The 24,784-nt window shown below is 40.8% G+C and overlaps 1 protein-coding gene across 4 annotated transcripts in view; it reads right to left on the bottom strand.

Moving 5' to 3' along the window:
• Positions 1-18,617, bottom strand: part of SPPL2A (signal peptide peptidase like 2A) — a 54,559-nt gene extending 35,942 nt beyond the window's left edge. For 2 of the 4 annotated variants that reach the window (XM_060417980.1, XM_060417981.1), the window contains exons 1-3: positions 17,515-18,281; positions 1,374-1,489; positions 884-1,066 (exon numbers count right to left, since the gene is read on the bottom strand). In XM_060417980.1, coding sequence (XP_060273963.1) covers positions 884-1,066; positions 1,374-1,424 — 234 coding nt within the window. In that variant the 5' untranslated portion in view covers positions 1,425-1,489; positions 17,515-18,281. Of the gene's footprint in view, positions 1-883; positions 1,067-1,373; positions 1,494-17,514; positions 18,282-18,401 lie in introns of those variants that run through there. The other 2 variants (XM_027971838.3, XM_042252466.2) reach the window with 2 other exon arrangements.
• Between the last annotated feature and the right edge of the window lie 6,167 nt (positions 18,618-24,784).

Here is a 24,784-nt window from a genome sequence, read left to right as displayed (position 1 = left end):
GAATAAAGTACAAATTATTCATTAACTACAAATATCTTTTTTAAGTTATAAAACAATGTTTCATGTGTTCTTTCTTAATATTATAATATTAAAAAGGATTCAAACTGGAATCTTTTTAGCGTAAGTTTAAATTATATCAATTTAAATTTATACACACACACACGTTCCTAACATATCTTGTCTATTTTAGGAGTGGAAAAGAAACAAAATTTTCCAATTAAACACCTATTTTAACCAGAATGTTTAGGACTACCACCATCAGATTATTCAAAACTCAGCCCCTATAGCACAGGGAACCCAACTTAATGTTATGTGGCAGCTTGAATGAGAGGGGAATTTGGGAGAGAATGGATACATGTATATGTATGGCTGAGACCCCAATCAGTCAATCCTAAAGGAATCAGTCCTGAATATTCATTGGAAGGACTGATGCTGAAGCTGAAACTCCAATATTTTGGCCACCTGATGTGAAGAACCGACTCTGGAAAAGACCCTGATGCTGGGAAAGATTGAGGGCAGGAGGAGAAGGGGACGACAGAGGATGAAATGGTTGGATGGCATCACCGACTCGATGAACATGGGTTTGAGTAGGCTCTGGGAGTTGGTGATGGACAGGGAAGCCTGGCGAACTGCCATCCATGGGGTCGCAAAGAGTCGGACACAACTGAGAGACTGAACTGAACTGAGACCCTTCAATGTTCAGAATCTACCACAACATTGTTTGTTAATCGGCTACATCCCAATAAAAAACAAAAAGTTTAAAACAAAACCCAAAAAAACCCCAAAACACTCAGCCCCAAACCACACACAAAGAATATAATTCACCTCCTGTAATATTTGATATCAAGAACTCAAAAGAAGTTATTATAGTTTAATAACTTACTAGGACACTGTTATTGGCAACCAACAAAGCTTCAGCGCCTCCTGTTTGTGCAATTTTGGCTTTTTCAAGAAAATGGCAGGTTCCCCACTGTACCACAACTGCTTTGTTCTTTATTCCCTCAGGAGGAATATCAGAAATGTTGCAGAGTGGTGTGGTAGTCAGATTCATCAAACTAGTGGAAGTCTGGAAAGAAGAAATGTCTTTAATAATATATATATCATATTTCACCCTAAAGGCATTCAAAGAGAGTTATCAACATTGGTTTAACACAACGTTTTTTTAAATTAGAAGCATTTGATGACAATCAGGCTTTGAGGTAGGTATTTTTTAATTTTCTAAATTGTTTTTCTCATAAAGAGGAAAATACTAAAGCAAAGCAATAAATATTAATCATAATGTTATAATTAGGTTACACACTGAAACATTATAACCACTCATTCTCACCATTCAATATTTTGTTACAAATAAATAGGAACTGTGATTTACTTACTGCATTTTCTAGGGTACTTGGAAGAGATGTCCAGTGAGGGTTATATAGCATGCAGTAGTCCTTAGACAGTGAAGGCGTGCCATTTCCAGAGGCGTGGAGGATTGCTTCTTGAGCAGCTGTCTAGGACACAAACAGTAATTTTCACAGTGGCAATGATTCAGCTTGCCAAGAACTAAGGATTTTAATAAAGCTATTTATATACAGGTTTGAACACATTTCCTTAAGGGGTAAGGTCCTCCAATGAACTTCTTTGAGGAAATAGTAAAACTGTACATGGTTGCTCAGAAAACGTTCTTGAAGGAAGTCACTTTTTTAATGGCCCATGTTATAAGGGCCATATCCCAGGGAGGAATCTTGTTATGATGTTATAACTTCGATACTCCCTTCACACCCTGAAACTTTACTTCCCAATCTCTTATGAGTTATTATTTCATTATTCATATTCTATAAAAGACAATGCACCTGAAATCCCTTAACCTATTTTACCTTCCATATTCTATGAGTTACTAGGGAAAAAAATTTTTTTCCTTTTATTTTTGGCTGTGCTAGGTCTCTGTCACTGGGCAGGCTCTTCTGTAGTTGTGGCAAGCTGGAGCTACTCTCTAGTTGCAGTGTGCAGGCTTCTCATTCAGTGGCTCCTCTTGTGACAGAGCACGGGCTTGAGGGACGCAGGCTTTAGCAGTTGCCACACGTGGGCTCAGTAGTTGCGGCACAGAGGCTTAGTTACTCTGTGGCATGTGGGATCTTCCACGTGTCTCCTGCATTGCAGGGTAAACTTCTAAGTGCTATCTTTGGAAATGAACCAGAGAAACTAGAAATCTCAAGTTTTCAAGACCCTGCAAAAAATCTATTCCAAAAGACCAATCTAGAGTTTAAAGTGCAAAAAGAAGGTCTAGAAGAATGTTCTTTCCTTACGCCTCATTTCCCACTACCAAGGAAGAAGAGAGACAAGAGGTAATAAGCGACTAAAAAGAAAACCCATAGTACACAGGGGCAAGGGGTGGGAGTGGAGCCTATGATGTGAAGAAACAGCCCAAGATAACTAGAACGCTACTCTGCATCACAATTCCCTTTAAACTTGGATCAATCCAGATCCTTCCTCTCTCCTTTGAGAAAGTCTTATACTACAACCAAAGCGAGAAAAAAGATTGTCTGGCAGTTAAAGATGGTGTACTACCAAGCCTCTGCCGCTAAAGTACGCACCCACATTCGACCATTTTTGATCTATTAATTTTGTAAATTTGTAATTTTGGTAATTATATAGAAGTCAATCTAAATATATAAGAAGTACAGAAATGTTCTAATCCATGTTCTCCTACCTAAAATCTCCTGTGAACATTTGGGATTTGAGGGCTTTCTGACATACTTGGGACTTCATTAGCTTATGGATCTAAGAAAGGGTAGGGAATTCTTCAAACATGCCATCAGATTACATTAAAATGTTACATAATGAAATTATTTCTGGAAAAAAGAAATGCAGTTTTCGTTCAGCTACATACTTGGTGTCTATGAATGGATTCTGACAGCAGAGGTGGACAGAGCTGTTAAATTATTACTGAATCTATTGTTTGGGATTGCTTGATGTTCAAGTTATGCCCAATTTGGTTAGTTTGCAAATATAGCCTCTTCCACCTTGTTCTTTGTATCCTTTCGACAAGACCCCATTAGTCTTTGAGGACTTCCTTGTTTCTAGGCTGAATTTATCCTTTACCTGTCACAGATCAGAACCAGGAATTCTCCCAAGCTCCTTTTGGAAAGGACTGTATTTAAAATAGGATTTGGCTTTAACCAAAAGCAAATGAAAAAGGAAAAATAAAAGAAGCTAAAGGCAAAGGAGAAAAGGAAAGATACACCCATCTGAATGCAGAGTTCCAAAGAATACCAAGGAGAGATAAGAAAGCCTTCCTCAGTGAACAATGTGAAGAAATAGAGGAAAACAACTGAACGGGAAAGACTAGAGATCTCTTTAAGAAAATCAGAGATACCAAGGGAACATTTCATGCAAGTTCAGTTCAGTTCAGCTGCTCAGTCGTTTCCGACTCTTTGCTTCCCTGTCCATCACCAACTCCTGGAGCTTACTCAAACTCATGTCCATCAAGTCAGTGATGCCATCCAACCATCTTATCCTCTGTCATCCCCTTCTCCTGCTTCAATCTTTCCCAGCATCAGGGTCAATAAAGGACAGAAACGGTATAGACCTAACAGAAACAGAAGATATTAAGAGGAGGTGGCAAGAATACACAGAAGAACTGTACAAAAAGACCTTCATGACCCAGATAACCACGATGGTGTGATCACCTACCTAGAGCCAGATATCCTGGAATGTGAAGTCAAGTGGGCCTTAGAAAGCATCACTATGATCAAAGCTAGTGGAGGTGATGGAATTCCAGTTGAGCTATTTCAAATCCTGAAAGATGATGCTGTGAAAGTGCTGCACTCAATATGCCAGACAATTTGGAAAAACTCAGCAGTGGCCACAGGACTGGAAAAGGTCAGTTTTCATTCCAATCCCAAAGAAAGGCAATCCCAAGAATGTTCAAACTACCTGCATAATTGCACTCATCTCACAAGATATCAAAGTAATGCTTAAAATTCTCCAAGGCAGGCTTCAACAGTACATGAACTGAGAACTTCCAGATGTTCAAGCTAGATTTAGAAAAGGCAGAGGAACGAGAGATCAAATTGCCAACATCTGTTGTATCATCAAAAAAGCAAGAGAATTCCAAAAAAACATCTACTTCTGCTTTATTGACTACATCAAAGCCTATGACTGTGTGGACCACAACAAACTGTGGAAAATTCTTAAAGAGATGTGAATGCCAGACCACCTGACCTGCCTCCTGAGAAATCTGTATGAAGGTCAAGAAGCAACAGAACCAGACATGGAACAATGGACTGGTTCCAAATAAGGAAAGGAGTATGTCAAGGCTGTATACTGTCACCCTGCTTTTTTAATTTATATGCAGAGTACATCATATGAAATGCCAGGCTGGATGAAGCACAAGCAGGAATCAAGATTGCAGGGAGAAACATCAATAACTTGAGATATGCAGATGACACCACCCTAATGGCAGAAAGCAAAGAGGAACTGAAGAGCCTCTTGATGAAAGTGAAAGAGGAGAGTGAAAAAGTTGGCTTAAAACTCAACACTCAAAAACTAAGATCATGGCATCCAGTCCCATCATTTCATGGCAAATAGATGGGGAAACAATGGAAACCGTGACAGACTATTTTCTTGGGCTCCAAAATCACTGCAGGTGGTGACTGCAGCAATGAAATTAAAAGACGCTTGCTCCTTGGAAGAAAAGTTATGACCAACCTAGACAGCTTATTAAAAAGCAGAGACATTACTTTGCCGACTAGTCAAAGCTATTATTTTTCTCAGTAGTCATGTATGGATGTGAGAGTTGGACCATAAAGAAAGCTGAGGGCTGAAGAATTGATGTTTTTGAACTGTGGTGTTGGAGAAGACTCTTGAGAGTCCTTTGGACTGCAAGGAGATCCAACCAGTCCATACTAAAGGAAATCAATCTTGAATATTCATTGGAAGGACTGATGCTGAAGCTGAAACTCCAATACTTTGGCCACCTGATGCGAAGAACTGACTCATTGGAAAAGACCCTGATGCTGGGAAAGACTGAAGGTGGGAGGAGAAGGAGACGACAGAGGATGAGATGGTTGGATGGCATCACCAACATGATGGACATGAGTTTGAGTAAGCTCCGGGAGTTGGTGATGGACAGGGAAGCCTGGTGTGCTGCCATGGAGTCGCAGAGTTGGACACGACTAGGCAACTGAACTGAGCTGAACTGGTGTTTTATATTCTATGAAGTAAAGTGAAGTGAAGTGAAGTCGCTCAGTCATGTCCAACTCTTTGCGACCCCGTGGACTATAGCCCACCAGGATCCTCCATCCATGGGATTCTCCAGGCAAGAATACTGGAGTGGGTTGCCATTTCCTTCTCCAGGGGAATCGTCCCGACCCAGGGATTGAACTCAGGTCTCCCGCATTGCAGGCAGATGCTTTAACCTCTGAGCCACCAGGGAAGCCCGTATATTCTATAAGTTTTGACAAATGTATAATGACATGCATCCACCATTACAGTATCACATGGGAAAAAAATAGTTTCACTATCTTAAAAAGCCTCTGTGCTGTACCTATTTGGTTTCTTTTTGAGGTGATGTCAATGCTTTAACATTGACTGTAGTAATGGTTGCACCTATGTGTAAATATATTAAAAGCCACTGAATTGTTCACTTTAAGTGGGTGAATTTTATGGTATATAAATTATATCTCAATAAAGCTGCCCCCTCCCCGAAAGAAACACTAAATAAGCAATTATAGTCTTGTTGGGAAGATTAAAAACAAACCTGAAACAGATAATCACAAACAGAATATGATTAAAGACAGAGTCTCTAGTAAAAGCTTTAGTAGTTCTTGGGCTGTTGGAAGGGCTTCACTGGTGGCTCAAATGGTAAAGAATCCACCTGTAATGCAGGAGACTTAGGTTCAGTTCCTGGGGCAGGAAGATCTCCTGGAGAAGGGAATGGTTACCCACTCTAGTATTCTTGCCTGGAGAATTTCCATGAGAGGAACCTGGTGGGCTATAGCCCATGGTGTTGCAGAGTCGGACACAACGGAGCGACTAACACTTTCACTTTTCACTTCAGGGTGCTGGAAATGCAAATTCTTGGACCCTATTCCAGATCTACTCAATCAGAAACACTGAGAAGTTTATTTTTAATAAGCCCTTATGGAAATGTTGACCCTTGTTAAAGTTTGAGTACCACAGCTGTATGGAGAAGGAAATGGCAACCCACTCCACTATTCTCGCCTGGACAGAGGAGCCTGGTGGGTTACACAGTCCAGAGGGTTGCAAAAAGAGTCAAAGATATGACTTAGTGACTAAACAACAACAATCACAAAACCAAAGCTATGTGGATGGTGCTTCTCAAGATTTAATGCACAAATTATTTAATTATCATATTAAAATGCAGATTCTGATTCAGTGGGTCTGGGTGGAATCTGAGATTCTGCATTTCTAACAAGCACCCAGGTGACCCTGCTGCTGCTCTATGGACTCAACCTTGAGCAGCAAAAGCAATAAGGCAATAAGAGCGCAGTCATCCCTCAGTAACTGAGGGAGATTGGTTCCAGGACAGATAACGAAATCCAGGTATGTTCATATCCCACAGATTTGCTTCCACACAAATTCAGCCAACTGTAGATCACAAGTATAGTATACGTATTGAAAAAAATCCAAGTATAAGCAGATGCACACATTTCAAAACCACGTAGTTCAAGGGCCAACTAGCAGAAACCACATCACTGTGGGCCAAATACGTTGGGAAGCATAGAGGCCTGAAACGCAGTGTCCCTTCAAACATTACAAATATCAAATCAGGCGAGATCTGTGGTCCACTCATGCTAGTACTAGGTCACCTGAGAAAGACTCTATGGTGGAAGGATACCTTCCTTTACATCTTGCCAGTTAGAGACATGCTTCAAAACATCTGAATTTTCCTTTGTAATCAACTGTGGACTGGTCTTCTGTAACTTCATGCAACTCTTTAAAAAATGTTTCTATTTGTTTCAGTAATGAAAATATCCTCTTAATAAAAAGTTTAGAGTCAAGAGCTTGAAGGGATTTAGGGTAACAAAATCTAGTCCCTTTATTTCATAGCTCAAACAGGTCCAAAATGATCAAAATCAAGTGGTCTTGGGGGCCAAATTAGAACAGAGCTCTCTAAAACCCAGACCAGCCATCTTTCAACTCTGCTGTCCTTCAAGCTCCTTTATGCAGCTAGATCCCCCTTCAGTATTAATACTGGCCACATATATCTCTGCATTAGCTGTTAAGTCCCTTTCTGCCATGATACTGGGAATGGATCTCCTACACATTTGGAAAACTCAGCAGTGGCCACAGGACTGGAAAAGGTCAGTTTTCATTTCAATCCCCAAAAAAGGCAATGCCAAAGAATGCTCAAACTACTGAACAATTGCACTCATCTCACATGCTAGTAAAGTAATGCTCAAAATTCTCCAAGCTAGGCTTCAGCAATACATGAACCGTGAACTTCCTGATGTTCAAGCTGGTTTTAGAAAAGGCAGAGGAACCAGAGATCAAATTGCCAACATCCACTGGATCATGGGAAAAGGAAGAGAGTTCCAGAAAAACATCTATTTCTGCTTTATTGACTATGCCAAAGCCTTTGACTGTGTGGATCACAATAAACTGTGGAAAATTCTGAAAGAGATGGGAATACCAGACCACCTGACCTGCCTCTTGAGAAATCTGTATGCAGGTCAGGAACCAACAGTTAGAACTGGACATGGAACAACAGACTGGTTCCAAATAGGAAAAGGTGTACGTCAAGGCTGTATATTGTCACCCTGCTTATTTAACTTATATGCAGAGTACATCATGAGAAATGCTGGACTGGAAGAAACACAAGCTGGAATCAAGACTGCCGGGAGAAATATCAATAACCTCAGATATGCAGATGACACCACCCTTATGGCAGAAAGTGAAGAGGAACTAAAAAGCCTCTTGATGAAAGTGAAAGTGGAGAGTGAAAAAGTTGGCTTAAAGCTCAACATTCAGAAAACGAAGATCATGGCATCTGGTCCCATCACTTCATGGGAAATAGATGGGCAAACAGTGGAAACGGTGGCTGACTTTATTTTTTGGGGCTCCAAAATCACCGCAGATGGTGACTGCAGCCATGAAATTAAAAGATGCTTACTCCTTGGAAGAAAAGTTATGACCGACCTAGATAGCATATTCAAAAGCAGGGACATTACTTTGCCGACTAAGGTCTGTCTAGTCAAGGCTATGGTTTTTCCAGTAGTCATGTATGGATGTGAGAGTTGGACTGTGAAGAAGGCTGAGTGCCGAAGAATTGATGCTTTTGAACTGTGGTGTTGGGGAAGACTCTTGAGAGTCCCTTGGACTGCAAGGAGATCCAACCAGTCCATTCTGAAGGAGATCAGCCCTGGGATTTCTTTGGAGGGAATGATGTTGAAGCTGAAACTCCAGTACTTTGGCCACCTCATGCGAAGAGTTGACTCACTGGAAAAGACTCTGATGCTGGGAGTGATTGGGGGCAGTAGGAGAAGGGGACAACCGAGGATGGGATGGCTGGATGGCATCACGGACTCGGTGGACATAAGTCTGAGTGAACTCTGGGAGATGGTGATAGACAGGGAGGCCTGGCGTGCTGCGATTCATGGGGTCGCAAAGAGTCGGACACGACTGAGCGACTGAACTGAACTGAACTGAACCACTACTCAAATTTCTCTAATACCCAATTAGTTTCTCCCACACCCTAAATATCCCAAACTCAAACTTATCTTTTCCTTGCTGCTGTTCAGTTGCCCGGTCATGCATGACTCTTTGTGACCACACGGACTGCAGTACGTCAGGTCTCCTTGTCCCTTGCCATCTCCCAAAGCTTGCCCAAGTTTATGTCCACTGAATCAATAATACTATACAGCCATCTCATCCTCTGATGCCCTCTTCTCTTTCTGCCCTCAATCTTTCCCAGGATTAGAGTCTTTTCCAGTGAGTCAGTTCTTTGCATCAGGTAGCCAAAGTATTGAAGCTTCAGCTTCAGCATCAGTCCTTCCAATGACTATTCAGGGTTGATCCCTTAGGATTGACTGGTTTCATCTCCTTGCTGTCCAGGGAACTTTCAGGAGTCTTCTCCAGCATCATAGTTTCAGGGTATCAATTCTTTGGTGCTCTGCTTTTTTTATAGTCCAGCTCTCCTTACACTCTTCCAAGTAACCCCACTTCTAGGACTCTAGAGTTTCATGGAATTCCTTTCCCTATAACGAGTGCTCCTAACTCCAAAACTTCCGTTTTAATGACAGTTTCTACAACCTTTAGTTGTGGAATCAAATGTTCTTCATGGCCGTTGAATCATCAGTCCCACATCCATGTCTTTATATTCCACATGAGCTTGACCTCATGTGCAAGGGAAGCAAGTTTACTAGACCACAGTGTGAACCAGTAAAGAGTACTTCCTATTTTTCTGATTCAAATTTATCTCACATAAAACTTCATGGGATGTCTATTGTTCATGAACACTGCCAAATTTACTTTATCCAGATCACTTGACTTCAACCATATTCCATATCACCTTCTTTTCAAAACAATGTTTAATTCTTTAATTTTAGTTGGTTGCACTGGGTCTTTGTTGCTGCTTGTGGGTTTTCTCCAGTGAGTGGGGGCTACTCTTCATTGCAGTGCTCGGGCTTCTCACTGCAGTGGCTTCACCTGTTGTGAAGCATAGGCTCTAGGGGGCGCGGGCTCAGTAGTTACGGCTTGCAGGGTTTACAGCACTGGCTCAGTAGTTGTGGTGCCCAGGCTCAGCTGCTCCATGGCACGTGGGATCTTTCTGGACCAGGGATCGAACCCATGTCTCCTGCATTGGCAGGTGGATTCTTAACCACTAGACCACCAGGGAAGACCAAGTCTACCTTAATGTTATAGTTGCCTATTTTGACCATTTTTCTCCTAAATAACTTTTGGTATGACCAGTATCAAATGATTACCGAAAGCCTAAAAAAATAACCCAACTGTAATGGAGTACACTATACTTACATCTTGCAGGTACACTATCTCCCCATTTTCCCAGACCAATCAGACCTTAAACAAAAGGACATATGAAAAGAGCTGTACTTCATCTGTGTATTTACACTGAGTTGGTCTTGCACTGACCTTCATGTCCCTGTCTCTTGAGGCTACATCCATGCTTTATATTCCAATCTCTTGGTAGTCCTAAGCACAGGCATTTGTATTCCTGGCCTCTGTTCACAGGTCTCCTGATGCTGACTCACCAGCCCAATATTAATCTAGGAAACAGGCCCTTCTATTCCTGTCCAAGCTAACAGCACAGTTCAAGGATTCTTCTTTGACTGCATTTCACAGATTTGGTTTGCCTTCTATCTTTCTCCTTCAAAAGGTATCTAAGCAGCATTGGACCTACTTTCCAAATTTAAGTCTTTACACGTTCCTTTCAAAATAAGAATTCTCTAGCTAAAAATTTATCTAACATACACACCACCATGAATCCATGCCATCTTTTCAGTTTGCCAATTGGTCCATTTTCACTTGATCAAGATCAAGCTCTGAAAAATACAGTGTTAACTTTTACTCTTGTATATATATAATTCCCTTAAAAAGCCTACGAACAAAGCTAGTGGAGGTAATGGAATTCCAGCTGAGCTATTTCAAATCCTAAAAGATGATACTGTTAAAAGTGTTGCACTCAACATGCCAGCAAATTTGGAAAACTCAGCAGTGGCCACAGGACTGGAAAAGGTCAGTTTTCATTTCAATCCCAAAGAAGGGCAAGTCACAGAATATTCAAACTACTGCAAAAAGTGCACTCATCTCACATGCTAGCAAGGTAATGCTCAAAATCCTTCAAGGCAGGCTTCAACGGTAAGTGAACCGAGAACTTCCAGATGTACAAGTTGGATTTAGAAAAGGCAGAGGAACCAGAGATCAAATTTCCAACATCCACTGGATCATAGAAAAAGCAAGGGAATTCCGGAAAAACATGTGCTTCAATGACTGTGATAAAGCCTTTCACTCTGTGGATCACAAAAAACTGGAAAATCCTTCAAGAGACGGGAATACCAAACCGCTTTATCTGCCTCCTGAGAAACCTGTATGCAGGTTGAGAAGCAAAAGTTTAGGACCAGGTACAGAACAACGGACTGGTTCTAAATTGGGAAAGGAGTACGTCAAGGCTGTACTCCTTGTCTTGGCCTGCTCCTAAGACCTGCTGGATCAGAATTTTATTTTAATAGAACATTAAATTCAGGAAGCACTGATCTATAATAAAGGACAAGAAATTGCTGCCCAGATTAGAGCATAATGTCTAGGCAAAAAGAATCATGCTTGACTAATCTGATTGTCACCCTGCTTATTCAACTTATATGTAAAATACAACATGTGAAATGCCAGGCTGGATGAAGCACAAGTTGGAATCATTGCTGGGAGAAATATCATCAGATATGCAGATGATACCACTCCAATGGTAGAAAGCAAAGAGGAACTAAAGAGCCTCTTGATGAGAGTTAAAGCGCAGAGTGAAAAAGCTGGCTTAAAACTCAACATTCAGAAAATGAAGATTACGGCATCCAGTCCCATCACTTCACAGCAAGTAGTTGGGGAAAAATTGGAAACAACGACAGCTTTTTATTTTCTTGGGCTCCAAAATCAATGGGGATCAATGGGGACAGAGACTGCAGCCAAGAAATTAAAGACACTTGTTCTTTGGAAGAAAAGCTATGACAAATAAAGACAGCATATTAAAAAGTAAAGATGTCACTTTGCAAAGTTCCGTATAGTCAAAGCTATGGTTTTTCCAGTAGTCATGTACAGATGTTGAGAGTTGGATCATAAGGAAGGCTAAGTGCTAAAGAACTGATGCTTTTGAACTGTGGTGCTAGAGAAGATTCTTGAGAGTCTCTTGGACAGTAAGGAGATCTAAACAGTCAATCCTAAAGGAAATAAACCCTGAATAGTCATTGGAAGGACTGATGCTGAAGCTGAAGCTCCAATACTTTGGCTAGCTGATGCGAAGAGCAGACTCTTTAGAAAAGATCCTTTTGCTGGGAAAGATTAAAGGAAAGAGGAGAAGGGGACAACAAAGAACGAGATGGGTTGATGGCATCACTAACTCAGTAGACATGAATTTGAGCATACTCTGGAAGATAATGAAGGACAGGGAAGCCTGGCATGCTGTAGTTCATGGGGTCATAAAGTGTTGGACACGATTTAGGGACTGAACAATAACAACAAAAAGCCTTAACAGATTAGTTAAGCATGATTCTTTCTGCCTAGAGATTATGCTGTAATCTGGGCAGCAATTTCTTATCCTTTATTACAGATCAGTGCTTCCTGAATTTAATGTTCTATTAAAATCAAATTCTGATCTAGCAGGTCTTAGGAGGAGGCCATGATTATGCATTTCTAACAAGCTTCCAAGTGATGCTCTGATGTTGTCTACACAGTATGTGGTTACAGATCTCATCATGTACAGCAGTGAAACTCACCAGGTTTCCAGATGTTACTGAGATCCTCCCAGGAATTTTCTTAAGAGGTCAAAGTCTCACTATAACAGCAGTACACTGGTAGAGTCAATGCTCAGGTTTTGGCCAGCAGTTCCACCATTGCATCCACAAGTTCACTCAAAAATCTTATGCATGTGTATCACTGGGTCTCAACTCCCCCACCCACCTCTACAGTCTGTCAATTAAACCTGTTTCACATTATTTGTACTGCTATCCATTAGACATACTTAATCCTCTGGTTTGAAAGAACAATGTGTGAATGTGACTAACTCTCACATTAACTCCCCATGCAACTTTCTTCATAAAATCTACAAATTAAATTATTTCTCTAATTTTAGATACTGCATAGGAGCGCTGGAGGTTTGGAGCAACTTTTGCTAACAAACAGAATTTATTTAAAATGAGAACTAGCAATTAAAAAAAAAGCTTTATTTCTAAACCAAAAGATTAAAAGTTACAATGTAATCACTGAATGTTAAATGCTCAGGAGTAATAGTCATCCACACATTACCCTTATATCAGAGCAATGTGGAAGGTATCATTTTCTTTACAAACTTCTTTGTCTTTACACAGATTATGAGTTTCAGGTCAATAGCAATACAGTAAGAGTTGAAATGACCTCTATAGGAAAGGAAGAATTGAGGTTATGTGTCTAAATGATAGATGTTCCAAAGTCAGATCTAAGTAATTTTCTAACTCACTATTATGCCTCTTTCCTCCCTAATAAATTCTATCATCAAGACAATCTTATGTTCTTTCTACTAATTCCAGGATTCAAGGTTTATGCAAATGATGCACTGAAACTGAGTAGACCAAGATCCTCAGAGATGATGTGAAATCTTAATTACTTAATCAACAGCTCAATGGAAGCTTGGGCACCCAACAGATATTTACAGAGAATCAGAAGAGTCTGTGTGCCACCATGGGGAAAGCAGATTCCCAGAATCATTCCTTAGACTTGGAGAATCTGGGGACACGTAACAGGCTAAGATGTATTAGGGGGCAGGGAAGTAACAAGGTAACCATTTCATCCATTCAATACTCTGCAGTCTATGAGGTGTTATGGGAGACAGCAGAGGATCAGTCAGGTAAAATTTCTCCTTCATGGGGCTTATATCCTATTTGTTAGATCCAGACTTCTCCTTGGTTTTCCTTAAGTAATCTTACTACTTAACTATTATAGAATTTGTGATTTATACTAGAATTCATAAACTCAAATGCCTAAAAGGCCAGCCATAAATCAAATTGATTTAAGTCCACAGGACATGGTAATGTTTGGCAATTTCTGGCCTAAAGGTAATCACTTTTTTTTTTTACTTAGTATTTTGGGGTAAGTGTCCATACCTGAAGGCTTTATGGTCTAGATTTCTATAAACAGATTCAACTGCAGGTAAATTTTTAATAAAATTTAAATGTAATCGTAAAAAATGATTACACACATAATAAACATGACTCCTCCTATCTTTAGACCTTTTTTGTGAAAATAAATTCACAAATTTATCCAATCAGTCCTGTGATCTATTTTTGATAAATAAACAAACAAAACAAAAAACAACTTAGTGGAAAAATATAAAAAGATGTCTAGAAAGCCCGGGTTCTAGTCCTTTTTGGTGACTTTCTATATGGTCTAGGACAAACTGTAATCTTCCAGAAACTCCTCTCAGGATTATTTTGAGATGCTAAGGAGATGTACATGTAGGTGCTATATTCTGGAAATGCAGGGACTGCGAGCTTCCTGGTGTCTTTTCTCATAAGGGCACCAACTCCATCACAAGAAACCCACTCTCTGACCTCATCTAAACCTAATTATCTCCCAAAGGCCCCATCTCCAAATACTATCAACAATGGGTGTTGGTGCTTCAACATATGAATTTTGGGAGGACACAATTCAGTTCACTACAGCAGCTAAGCATGTCTCTGACAGGTTGGGTAGGAGAACACAACTACTTTCCTCAGGAAGCTGACAGAGACGGGATTAAAGAAGATTCTTTGAGTTGGTATACTATATCAAAGGAAGGAAGATTACAGCAAGAGAGTTTTCTGCTGGAGATCCTGATGATCACTTCAGGAAGGAGACAGATGGGCCCCGGCTGAATAGTTTCTCCCCTGTGGACAGAAACTCCATAAAATTATGATGACTGAGGAGGCTGGGACCTACCTAGATAAGAGTTAAAGATCCCATATTCCACTTTCTCAAACTCAAGGAGACTTCTGTGACTACACATGTACAGAAAGGCTCTTTGGAGGTCAAAAAGGGAGGGGCCACTACCCCATTTTAAGTGATGTCAACTACCCTTAGGCCTCTTTGCTAGAATCCAGCTTGGCTAAGAGATGCACATGGACACATGGGAGGACCCTGAGATATACCAGATACAGACTCAGAACTACGAAAAGCAAGATAATTAGCCAAAGGAAACCCAGAAGAAATGCCCTATAAAAGTGTCTCAAACCAACCACGAGGGCATGACTCTCTGAGCCCACCCGTATGTCCACATACCCTTTTCCTCCTAGTAAACACTTCACTTGTTTCACCACTTTCCATTCTATGTGGAAATTCATTTGTACACAGCTGAAAGGCCAGGGTCTTGCCACTGGCTCTGGTGGCCTAGTGGTGGGACTCTCTAGTGCTGGTCTAGCAGCAGCACTCTCTGCTGGCCAACCTCCATCTCTGGCCAGGAATGGAGAGCCTGCCTCAGGTCACTGCAGGCTGAGACCACCCAAGATCAACACGACACTTCAAATTATTTGAAGTAATGAAAACATGAATAGAACTTTTATAAAACACTATGAGAAAGACTCGGGATTCTTCAGAGAACTTTGAAACAATTTTAGAAAACAGATCCAGGCTACATTTCACTCATTCTCTTTGAAACAGAACTTTGAGACAGTCGGGGCTAGTGGTGGAAGCTGGACTGAGGAAAGACAAATGAAATATGGAATTATGGCAAAGACAAGAGAGAAGCAACTACCTGCCAGGCACTCTTTTCATGTCTAGACTCAAATGTTTAAAGGGTTTAGAAGTCATTAAAACAGCCAGACGTGCTGTAGCTTGAGCAAGACACACGGTAAGGTCATTGAGATGTTAAAGGGCCTTTCCAATACTAAACTGTCTGCCTCTTCTACAAAGATATGACACTTTCTGGAGATTAAGCGCTGCTTCTAGAAGAGGATGATGACCCTGTTCTAACACGACCAGGAGAAAAGAGGCCCCATTGGGCCAGCTTAAAAGCCCAGAAAGAAGAAATGAAATGATTAAGCTGGCATCATTCATTCAAATAAACTCAAGAAAGGCCACCAGAGCTGTAAAAGCAGGGAAGAGTAGTAAACAAAGGCGTCAGGGAGAAAATGGTTAAAATAACAACAGCAACAATAAAAGTTAAAGTAGAGAAGAAAAGGAACTAGGTATCCAGCAAGCAGAAGAGAGAGCTCCCTGCTGAGAAAAAGGATGTGAGATTTATTTGAGTTCCTCAGAAAAGGAAAGGAACAAGAGATCATTTCAGGAAATTAAAGGAAGAAAGAGTGAAGAAGTAAACAAATCCACTGAGAAATCAATAAGAAACAGAAAATCAATACTATTAGTTGGCACTAAAACAGATCTTTTCAACTGAAAAACATATTGTCAAGTTTATTACAGTTACCAGCACAGCTCCTTGCATATAAGAGGTGTACACTATTTGTGGAGTGAAAGAATGTTATGAAGCCCCCATAACAACCCTGCAACCAGGGAGTACTGAACTCAAAGGTTAATATACTGAAATATGACAAAATACATACATGTATTATGAAAAGAATAACATCTAGAATATGGGAGAGACAAACTAGCTACAATTTAGAACTGGGACAAACTTTTCGACTTGTGAAGCACTTGAAATTAAATGAAGTTTGTTTACATTTTTCCTGTGAGAGGCATTCGAGCTTTTAGTAAGAATTTCAATGTGAATTTAGTAAGAATTTTAGGGAGGGGGGTTCAGGATGGGGGCAACACCTGTATACCTGTGGCTGATTCATGTTGATGTATGGCAAAAACCATCAAAATATTGTAATTATTCTACTATAATAAATTAATTAAAAAGAATTTCAGTGTGAGTTTATAAGCAACTGATGTACTTATTAAGTTATTAATTTGCATTCAGAAAGGATAGGTGGAAATTTATACACATGTATATATTCTTACAATTAGCTTAAGAAGTTCAAATAAAAAAATGAGTGCAAAACCACTAAAAAATTTCATACCTAGGTTATAGTTTTATGTGTATATACACACTATTTGAATTAACTTTTGGACACGTCTAATTACAAAGTAAACAACATCTCAAAGATTCAGACCAACACTACTACTTTGTTATTCTCTTTATATTCTACTCCCCACATGCCATCCCTAACAATTTTTAGATACATTCCCTCATTCATGTTCCTAATACCGTCTAGCAGTTATGAAAACACCAAGGACACTTCAGGCTCTAAATCTGGTTTTTCAATAAATGTTAAAGACACTTTCACACTGAATACATTCACTAGTAATTCTTTAAACTGGAGAGTAAGCAAAATACACTATTTCAGAAAAGTTACACATTCTAATGGAAAGAACTAGACCGGCATACACCACATAAATTCTATAAAAAGCTCATAAAAGCTTCCAACTTGAAACTCCCTGCGGGAAATCTATAAGAAACAAAAACTGAAAGAGACAACACCGGTGCCCTGCCCAACCACTTACTGCAGCTCCAACTACTTGGTGTTTAATTTTAAAACACTATTACGTTTCTCTAATTATGAAAACAAACTTAAGGACACATATTCGTTATTGTTACTTAACTGGCTCTCCTTGCCTTTAAACTAGGCAGAGAACTGAAAACCACTAAAAGAATTACTCCGGTGTGTTCCTTAAAAAATTATTTTGAATCATTATATTACCAAAAAAACCCAGAATGAAATCAAATGAACCCTAAGAAGAAGCAGAAACACTGGAGGTGGGGGCGGGAGAATCTGTTTAAGAGCAACTAAACTAAAGCCCGGAGAAGGCAATGGCACCCCACTCCAGTACTCTTGCCTGGGAAATCCCACGGACAGAAGAGCCTGGTGGGCTGCAGTCCATGGGGTCGCAAAGAGTCAGACACGACTGAGCGACTTCACTTTCACTTTTCACTTTCATGCACTGGAGAAGGAAATGGCAACCCACTCCAGTGTTCTTGTCTGGAGAATCCCAGGGACGGGGGAGCCTGGTAGGCTGCCATCTATAGGGTCGCACAGAGTCGGACACGACTGAGGTGACTTAGCAGCAACAGCAGCAAACTAAAGCGCAGTTTTTGAACCGCTAAACTTACTCAGGGATCAAGTATACTGTTTTTCCTTCTTTCAGAGTTAGGGCTTGAGGCGGGGCGGGGTGTGTGTGTGTGTGTGTGTGTGAAGGTTAAACAGCTGTAAGAGAGGCTGGACAATAAAATCAGAGGTCAATTAAAAATAGCCTGGAACAGTGAAAACCTACAGAGAAGCATCAAGGTCAAAATAGTATTAGGGGTTGGGCAGATAGCTTTCTCTGGGATAAGTACTGGGAGATCTCAAACGACGCGAATGGGGGCTAGAAGGAGAGGGAGTAGCCAGTAAGTCAGGGGCTGCTGCTAAGTCGCGTAAGTCGTGTCCGACTCTCTGCGACCCCATGGACGGCAGCCCACCAGGCTCCCCCGTCCCTGGGATTCTCCAGGCAAGAACACTGGAGTGGGATACCATTAAGTCAGGGGAAGAAAGAAAAAAAACCCGGCAGGCCGCGTAAGAGACGGAGAAGGGAGGCCGACCCGGAGCAGGACGGGCTAGGGGGAGGTTTGGAGGAGGAGGAGGAGGAAGAGGAGGGCGAGGGGGAGGGAGAGGGGAAGGGGGAAGGGAAGGGAAGGGGCCCGGCCCCGCCCCGGGGAGGCCCGAGAACCCTCCCGCCCCCCTTACCAGAGGGAGCAGGAAACCCCAGAGCAGGGCGGCCGCGGCAGGGGGCAGCGGCGACTGCCGACCCATCGAACTGACGGGTAGGCGCCGGGCGGCGCGTCGAGGCTCAGCGGGGCAGGCTCCGGATCCCGTCGCGGCGGGCTGGACAGGGTCGGACCGCGGACCTTGAGTGGGGCCGCCGTGGCTGCTGGAGCCGCCGCTGCAGCGCCGACTTCCTCTTCCGGCCCCGCCCGGAGGACGCGGAAACCCCCACGGGGCATGTGGAGTCCGGGGCGGCGCGCGCCTCCCGCCAGGCTCTCGGAGCTTCGCGACGCTGGCGGGCACAGGCGGCGTGGCTGGGCGTGTCTCTGTCCAGCTGCCTGACCTGAACTGGCCCCAAGACCGGGCAGGCGAAGGGACTTTTTCAAGGCCTTCTTCCTTGAAGCCTTCTGTTCTCTTCCCCAGTAACTATCCAGGTGTTCGAGCCAGAATCCTACATGCTCTGAGTCTTAATTCATCTGCTCTTCAGCAGTCCTAGGAACTCTCATGCTATGTCCCAAATCGGGTCAGTTCAGTTCAGTTCACTCGCTCAGTCGTGTCCGACTCTTTGCGACCCTGTGGATCACAGCGCCAGGCCTCCCTGTCCATCACCAACTCCCGAGTTCACTCAAACTCATGTCCCTCGAGTCGGTGATGCCATCCAGCCATCTCATCCTCTGTGTCCCCTTCTCCTCCTGCTCCCAATCCCTCCCAGCATCAGGGTCTTTTCCAATGAGTCAACTCTTTGCATGAGGTGGCCAAAGTATTGGAGTTTCAGCTTTAGCATCAGTCCTTCCAATGAACACCTAGGACTGATCTCCTTTAGGGTGGATTGGTTGGACCTCCTTGAAGTCCAAGGGACTCACAAGTCTTCTCCAGCACCACAGTTCAAAAGCATCAATTCTTCGGCGCTCAGCTTTCTTCACAGTCCACCTCTCACATCCATACATGACCACTGGAAAAAGCATAGCCTTGACTAGACGGACCTTTGTTGGCAAAGTAATATCTCTGCTTTTCAACATGCTATCTAGGTTGGTCATAACTTTCCTTCCAAGGAGTGTCTTTTAATTTCATGGCTGCAATCAAATCAGGTCACCTTCTCCCAAATCACTGTGATCTAGGCCACTGATGTTTCTCTCCTCCAAACTGGTTTCAGTTTCTACTCCCCACAGCCCATTATCCACCCAGCTGTCCTGGAGAGATCTTTTTGAAAATGTAAATCAGATCATGTCACTCCTAACCACACTTGGAACAAAATAAAAACTCTACTCTGGGCAACGTTTATGTAACATCATCCCTGCCTTCTTCTGTGACCCCATCTTCATGATTTTTCCCATGCTTGGTTTAAGCTGCGTGGGCCCCCTTTATTTCTTCTGGTCTTTGTACTGGTAGTTCTCCCAGTTGGAATGCTCTTCTCTATGAATACGCAGCACTCTGGCATGCACTTAGCAGCTTAAATGTCATTTTCTCAGAGGGAACTTCTTGACATAATCTAAAGTAACCACCCAGTCACTGTCATATCACATGATTTATTTAAATTCTCTACATAGCACTTTTCACTCTTGCATTCTCTTTATTTACCTCTTCATTTATTTATGATTGATTCCCATTTGATAGAAAGGAGTATCTTTGATTTGTTCACTCCTCTATCCATTACAACATTTGGCATAAAGTTGGTCCTCAGATGTTTGTTGGATTAATATTCAATACCAAACATTGTATACAATGCTGTCCCTGCCATCCCACAGCTCAGGGTTTAGGGAAGGACAGAGATGTGTGAGCAAATAGTTCAAAGTGACTAATGACTCTTTTGTTTGCACAAGATGCTATGGGAATATCAAAGGAACACTTAAAGGGGTGCCAGGAAAAATTTCAACTTAAGCTGAGTCTAGAAGACTGAGTTAATTTTAGCCAGGCAATGGGTAGGGGAAGGGGGAGACTTCCAGGAAGAGTGAACCATTAGTGTCAAAGCCAAAGGTGACATTGGAGGAACTGCAAAACTCAGGCTTGGCTGAAGTTATGGGTGATGATAGATGAAGTGAGAGAAGAAGGCAGAGGCCAAATCACAAATAGATGGGAGAATCCTGCTTGGAATTTTAGGCTTCAGCTAGTTGGTAGGAAAAGTGCAGTGATGGACAATTTCTGTTTAAAAGCTCGCTGTGGTGGTAGACAGAGTGGCAGATGGATTGAAACAGGGCAATAGTAGAAGCCAGGAGAACTGTTAGACAACAGAGAAGCCTGGCAGACTACAGTGTATGGGGTCACAAGAGTCGGACGCGACTTAGCAACTAAACCAACACCACCACCACCGCCAGTAACCTAATCCAGGCAGGGGTAGTGAGGGCCTGAACTGAGACAGAGTGGCAGAAGAAATGGAAAGGAGAGGAAGGTGGTGGATCCAAAGACTTGAGGCAGGATTTGGTGTAACTGAGGGGACATGGGAGAAGAGGAGAGGGATGGTTCTCAGGACCCTGCCCTGGGTCTTTTATTGAGATGATCATCACAGGAGAAGGAAGAGACTGAGGATGGGAGAGGAGGAAGAAATAATTTTAAACTTGAGTTTGAAATGTTTGTAGGACATTCTATTGCAAATATCTGTAGGTTAATGGCTAAGTCTGAGACTTAGTGGCACAATGAGGCCAGAACCCAGGTCTCCTGTCTGTCAATCTGAGTCTCTTCACATTTTCTAGCTGCCTAGGGCAAGTCAGATTTCCCTTTTGCAAAATGACTGTGATTAGATGATTTCATCTCTAAATATTCCCTTCTGCCCATAATGGCTCTTTGCCTGTGAATCTCCAGGGTGGCTCTTGAGTCTATCTGAAAATCTCTGGTTTCCCTGCCTGGAAACTCCTGTCCTGGAGTTATGCCATTTTTCTTTCCTCTCAGTTGGGGAAAATTTTGTACCTGCATTCAAAGAACCTGTGGTATAGGCTAGTGCTTGTGCAGTCTCTCTTTACCTGCTTCAGTTTTTTTTCAGCTGAAAGATGGACAGTAAAACCTGTTCTGACTGTCTCATATGAGTATTGTAAAAATTACAGGATTTGCAGTTTGAGTGTAATTACTCCATTTTTTAAAAACAAACAAGTAGGGAGAGGAGGAGAAAAAAATAGAAGGCTGTGCTATTGTAGTGTTAGCACTGTTTGTCATAATTCTTCTGCCAGAATTTTTTCTCATTGGTCAAAGCCCCTGTGCATGATGAAGGAAAATAGAAGGGTTAATGGAAATTTAAAAACAGTTTAATAACTTTACTATTGGAATGACTGTTAAAGGATTTAGAGTATACCTCTGTTACACAGTTAACTACCTTGGAAGTGTCAGGTAGGATTAAAGTTATGTTGGATAACTTTTAGTCAATATTTTTCTTCTCTAGATTAACTATGTATAAAAACTCATTATGGGAAACAAATATCATTAATTAAAGATTGTTTTAATTTCTAAATATATTGAATTAATGAAATTTATTTCCCAATGATAAAAGACAGAATGCTATTGGTCGTCAGAATCTTTCTGTGTTCTAGGAAATGGACAGGAACTATAGGCCCCATTTTACAAATGTGCTAGGTGAAGGAGGAGGAGCTAACTCTGTCTCCTACCCTAGTTCACTGGAGATCATTCATACAACCTGTAATTTCCTGGTACTTCCACAGTGTTTCTTACTCAGAGGACATTGATGAAATTTTGGTCATGAGCCCCAAAGACTTCCTTGAGCAATCTAGATCACTGCTATAGTATAGAGCAATGATTCTCAGGGCTTCCCTGTGGCTCAGATGGTAAAGAATCTCCCTGCAATGTAGGAGACGCGGGTTGGATCCCTGGGTCGGATCCCTGGGTCAAGAAGATCCCCTGGAGAAGGAAATGGCAATTCACTCCAGTATTCTTGCCTGGAGATTTCCATGGGCCGCAAACAGTCTGACATAACTGAGCAAGTAACACACACACAGTGATTCTCAATCTTGATTATTTTTATCAGAATCACACAGGAGAGCTTTAAAGGATACTGATGTCTGAGTCCCATGACTCCCCTTACCCCATGCAGATCTTATATTTAATTGATCTGGATGTAGTCTGTGTCTCATAATTTTTAAAACTCCTCAGGTGGTTCTAATATGAATATAAGGTTGAAAAGCTTTGGCTTATTCGATGATTTTAAAACATGGCCTCTTGAACACTTGAGGCAGTATCAACTTGAACAGTATCAACACTACCTGGTAACTGTGAGAAATGCGAATTCATCCAGACCTGCAGAATCAGAAACTCAGAGAAGGGCCTAGCAATCCGTATTTTAATAAGCACCCTAAGCGATTCTGATGTATGTTGAAGTTTGAGAACTATTGGTTATAGAGCAACACCCCTTACAGCTACCTGCAAATTAGAATCAGATGTAAAATAAAAAAGCAAACCCTGTTCTCCAATACTAATCAAACTGAAAGAAATAAATAGACACATAAATAGACAAATAAATAGACACATCCACATTGTTAAAGATTTCAACTCTTCTCTCTCAATAATTGAAAGAAAGAGTAGGCAGAAAATCAGTAAATACAGACTTGGTCAACAATATCAACCAACTTGACCTAATTGGTCAAGAACTCTCCACCCAACATATGCATAATACATATGATTTTCAAGTCTACATGGGACAATTTGGTCATAAAACAAATCTCAATAAAGTTCCAAATAATCCAAGTGTGTTCTTTGCCTACACAGAATTAGATTAGAAATTAATAACAGAAAGATACCGTGAAGATTTTCAAATAATCAGAAAATAACCACACTTTTCTAAATTATCCATGAGCCAAAGGAGAAATCACAAGGAATTAAGAAAATATTTTGAACTAAAGAAAAATGTAAACATGACATGCCAAAAGTTGTGGGGGAGCTTAAAAGAAATTTGTAGCACTTATAATAGAATGGTATAAACATTTAAAATCAATAACCTAAACTTCTATTTTAATAAACTAGAAAAGAAGAGCAAATTAAATCCAAGGTGAGCAGAAGAAAGGAAATTAAAATATCTCAGCAGAAATCAACAAAATAGTAAGCAAAGAAACAGACAAACAAAAAATGGGATAATTAGTGAAGCCAAAAGACTGGCTTTTTGAGAAAACTGATGAGTTGAAAAAACTAAAATATGGCAGATCCAAATTATCAGGAATGATAAAAGGAATATTACTAATGATCCTAAAGACATTAAAAGGATAACATGTAAATATTATGAACAACTTTATACCAGTAAGTTTGACCACCTAAGTGAAATGGGGAAACTTTGAAAAACAAACTATTCAAAAAGAAATAGATCTTTTTAAAAATTTGAATTTGTCATGAAAAGCCCTCCCACAAAGAAAACTTCAGGCTCATATGGCTTCAAGAGTGAACTTTACCAAACATCTGAGGAAGAAATAATATCAATTCTGTGTAAACACTTTAAAAACCTTGAAGAGAGGGTAATACTTCCTAATTCATATTTTGAATCCAGCATACCCTAATACCAAAACACAAGCACATACATCAATGAGAGGAAATAGAGTCCATAATTAGACCTACACATATATGGCCAATTGATTTTTTACAAAGGTGCTAAGGCACTTCTGTGGGAGTAAGGATAATCTTTTCAACAAACAACTGTTATTAGAAAAATTTAGTATCCATGCCTCCTAAAACAAAACTCCCCCCAAAATGAAGCTTAGTTTTTAACTCATGACATGTTCTAAATTTAACTTGAAATATGTCATAGACCTAAATGCAAAAGACTAAAACCAAAAAATTTCCAAGAGAAAATCTTTTTCCCTTTTGTTAGGCAAAGGTTTTTAAAATAAAACAAAAACCTAGAAACTATAAAAGATAAAAAATTGATAAATCAGACTTTATCAGAATGAAAATTTTCTTCTCTTTGAAAGATAATGTTAAGAGAAGTTAAGGCTAGCCACAGACTAGGGGGAAATATTTGTAAAACATATCCAACAAAGGACATATCCAGGATATATAAGAAGCTCTCATATCTCAATAATTAGAACTCAAAAAGCCCAACTGAAAAATGAAGAAAATATTTGAACAGTTTGCCAAAGAGAGAAAAATATGCTTGTATAAGCAAATAAGAACATGAAAAGATGCTCAACATCTTTAGCTATTAGAGAAATACAAATTTTAAAAAGTAAATACCTACTAGAATGGCAAAAATTTAAAAATTGATCATACGAGGTATTGGCAATGATGTGGAGAAAACAGAACTCTCATACACTGCTGATGGGAATGTAATATGGTACAGTGACTTTGGAAAACTGACAGTTTCTTACAAAGTTAAACATATACCTACTGTACGATCCAGCCATTTCATTCTTAGATGTTTACACAAGAAAGCATTCAGTTCA

Source organism: Ovis aries, chromosome 7 (genome assembly GCF_016772045.2).
Source record: "Ovis aries strain OAR_USU_Benz2616 breed Rambouillet chromosome 7, ARS-UI_Ramb_v3.0, whole genome shotgun sequence".
In the NCBI taxonomy this organism is placed as follows: Eukaryota; Metazoa; Chordata; class Mammalia; order Artiodactyla; family Bovidae; genus Ovis; species Ovis aries.
The sequence above is the reverse complement of the archived record's forward strand: the minus strand, read 5'-3'. Positions and strand labels throughout refer to the sequence as shown.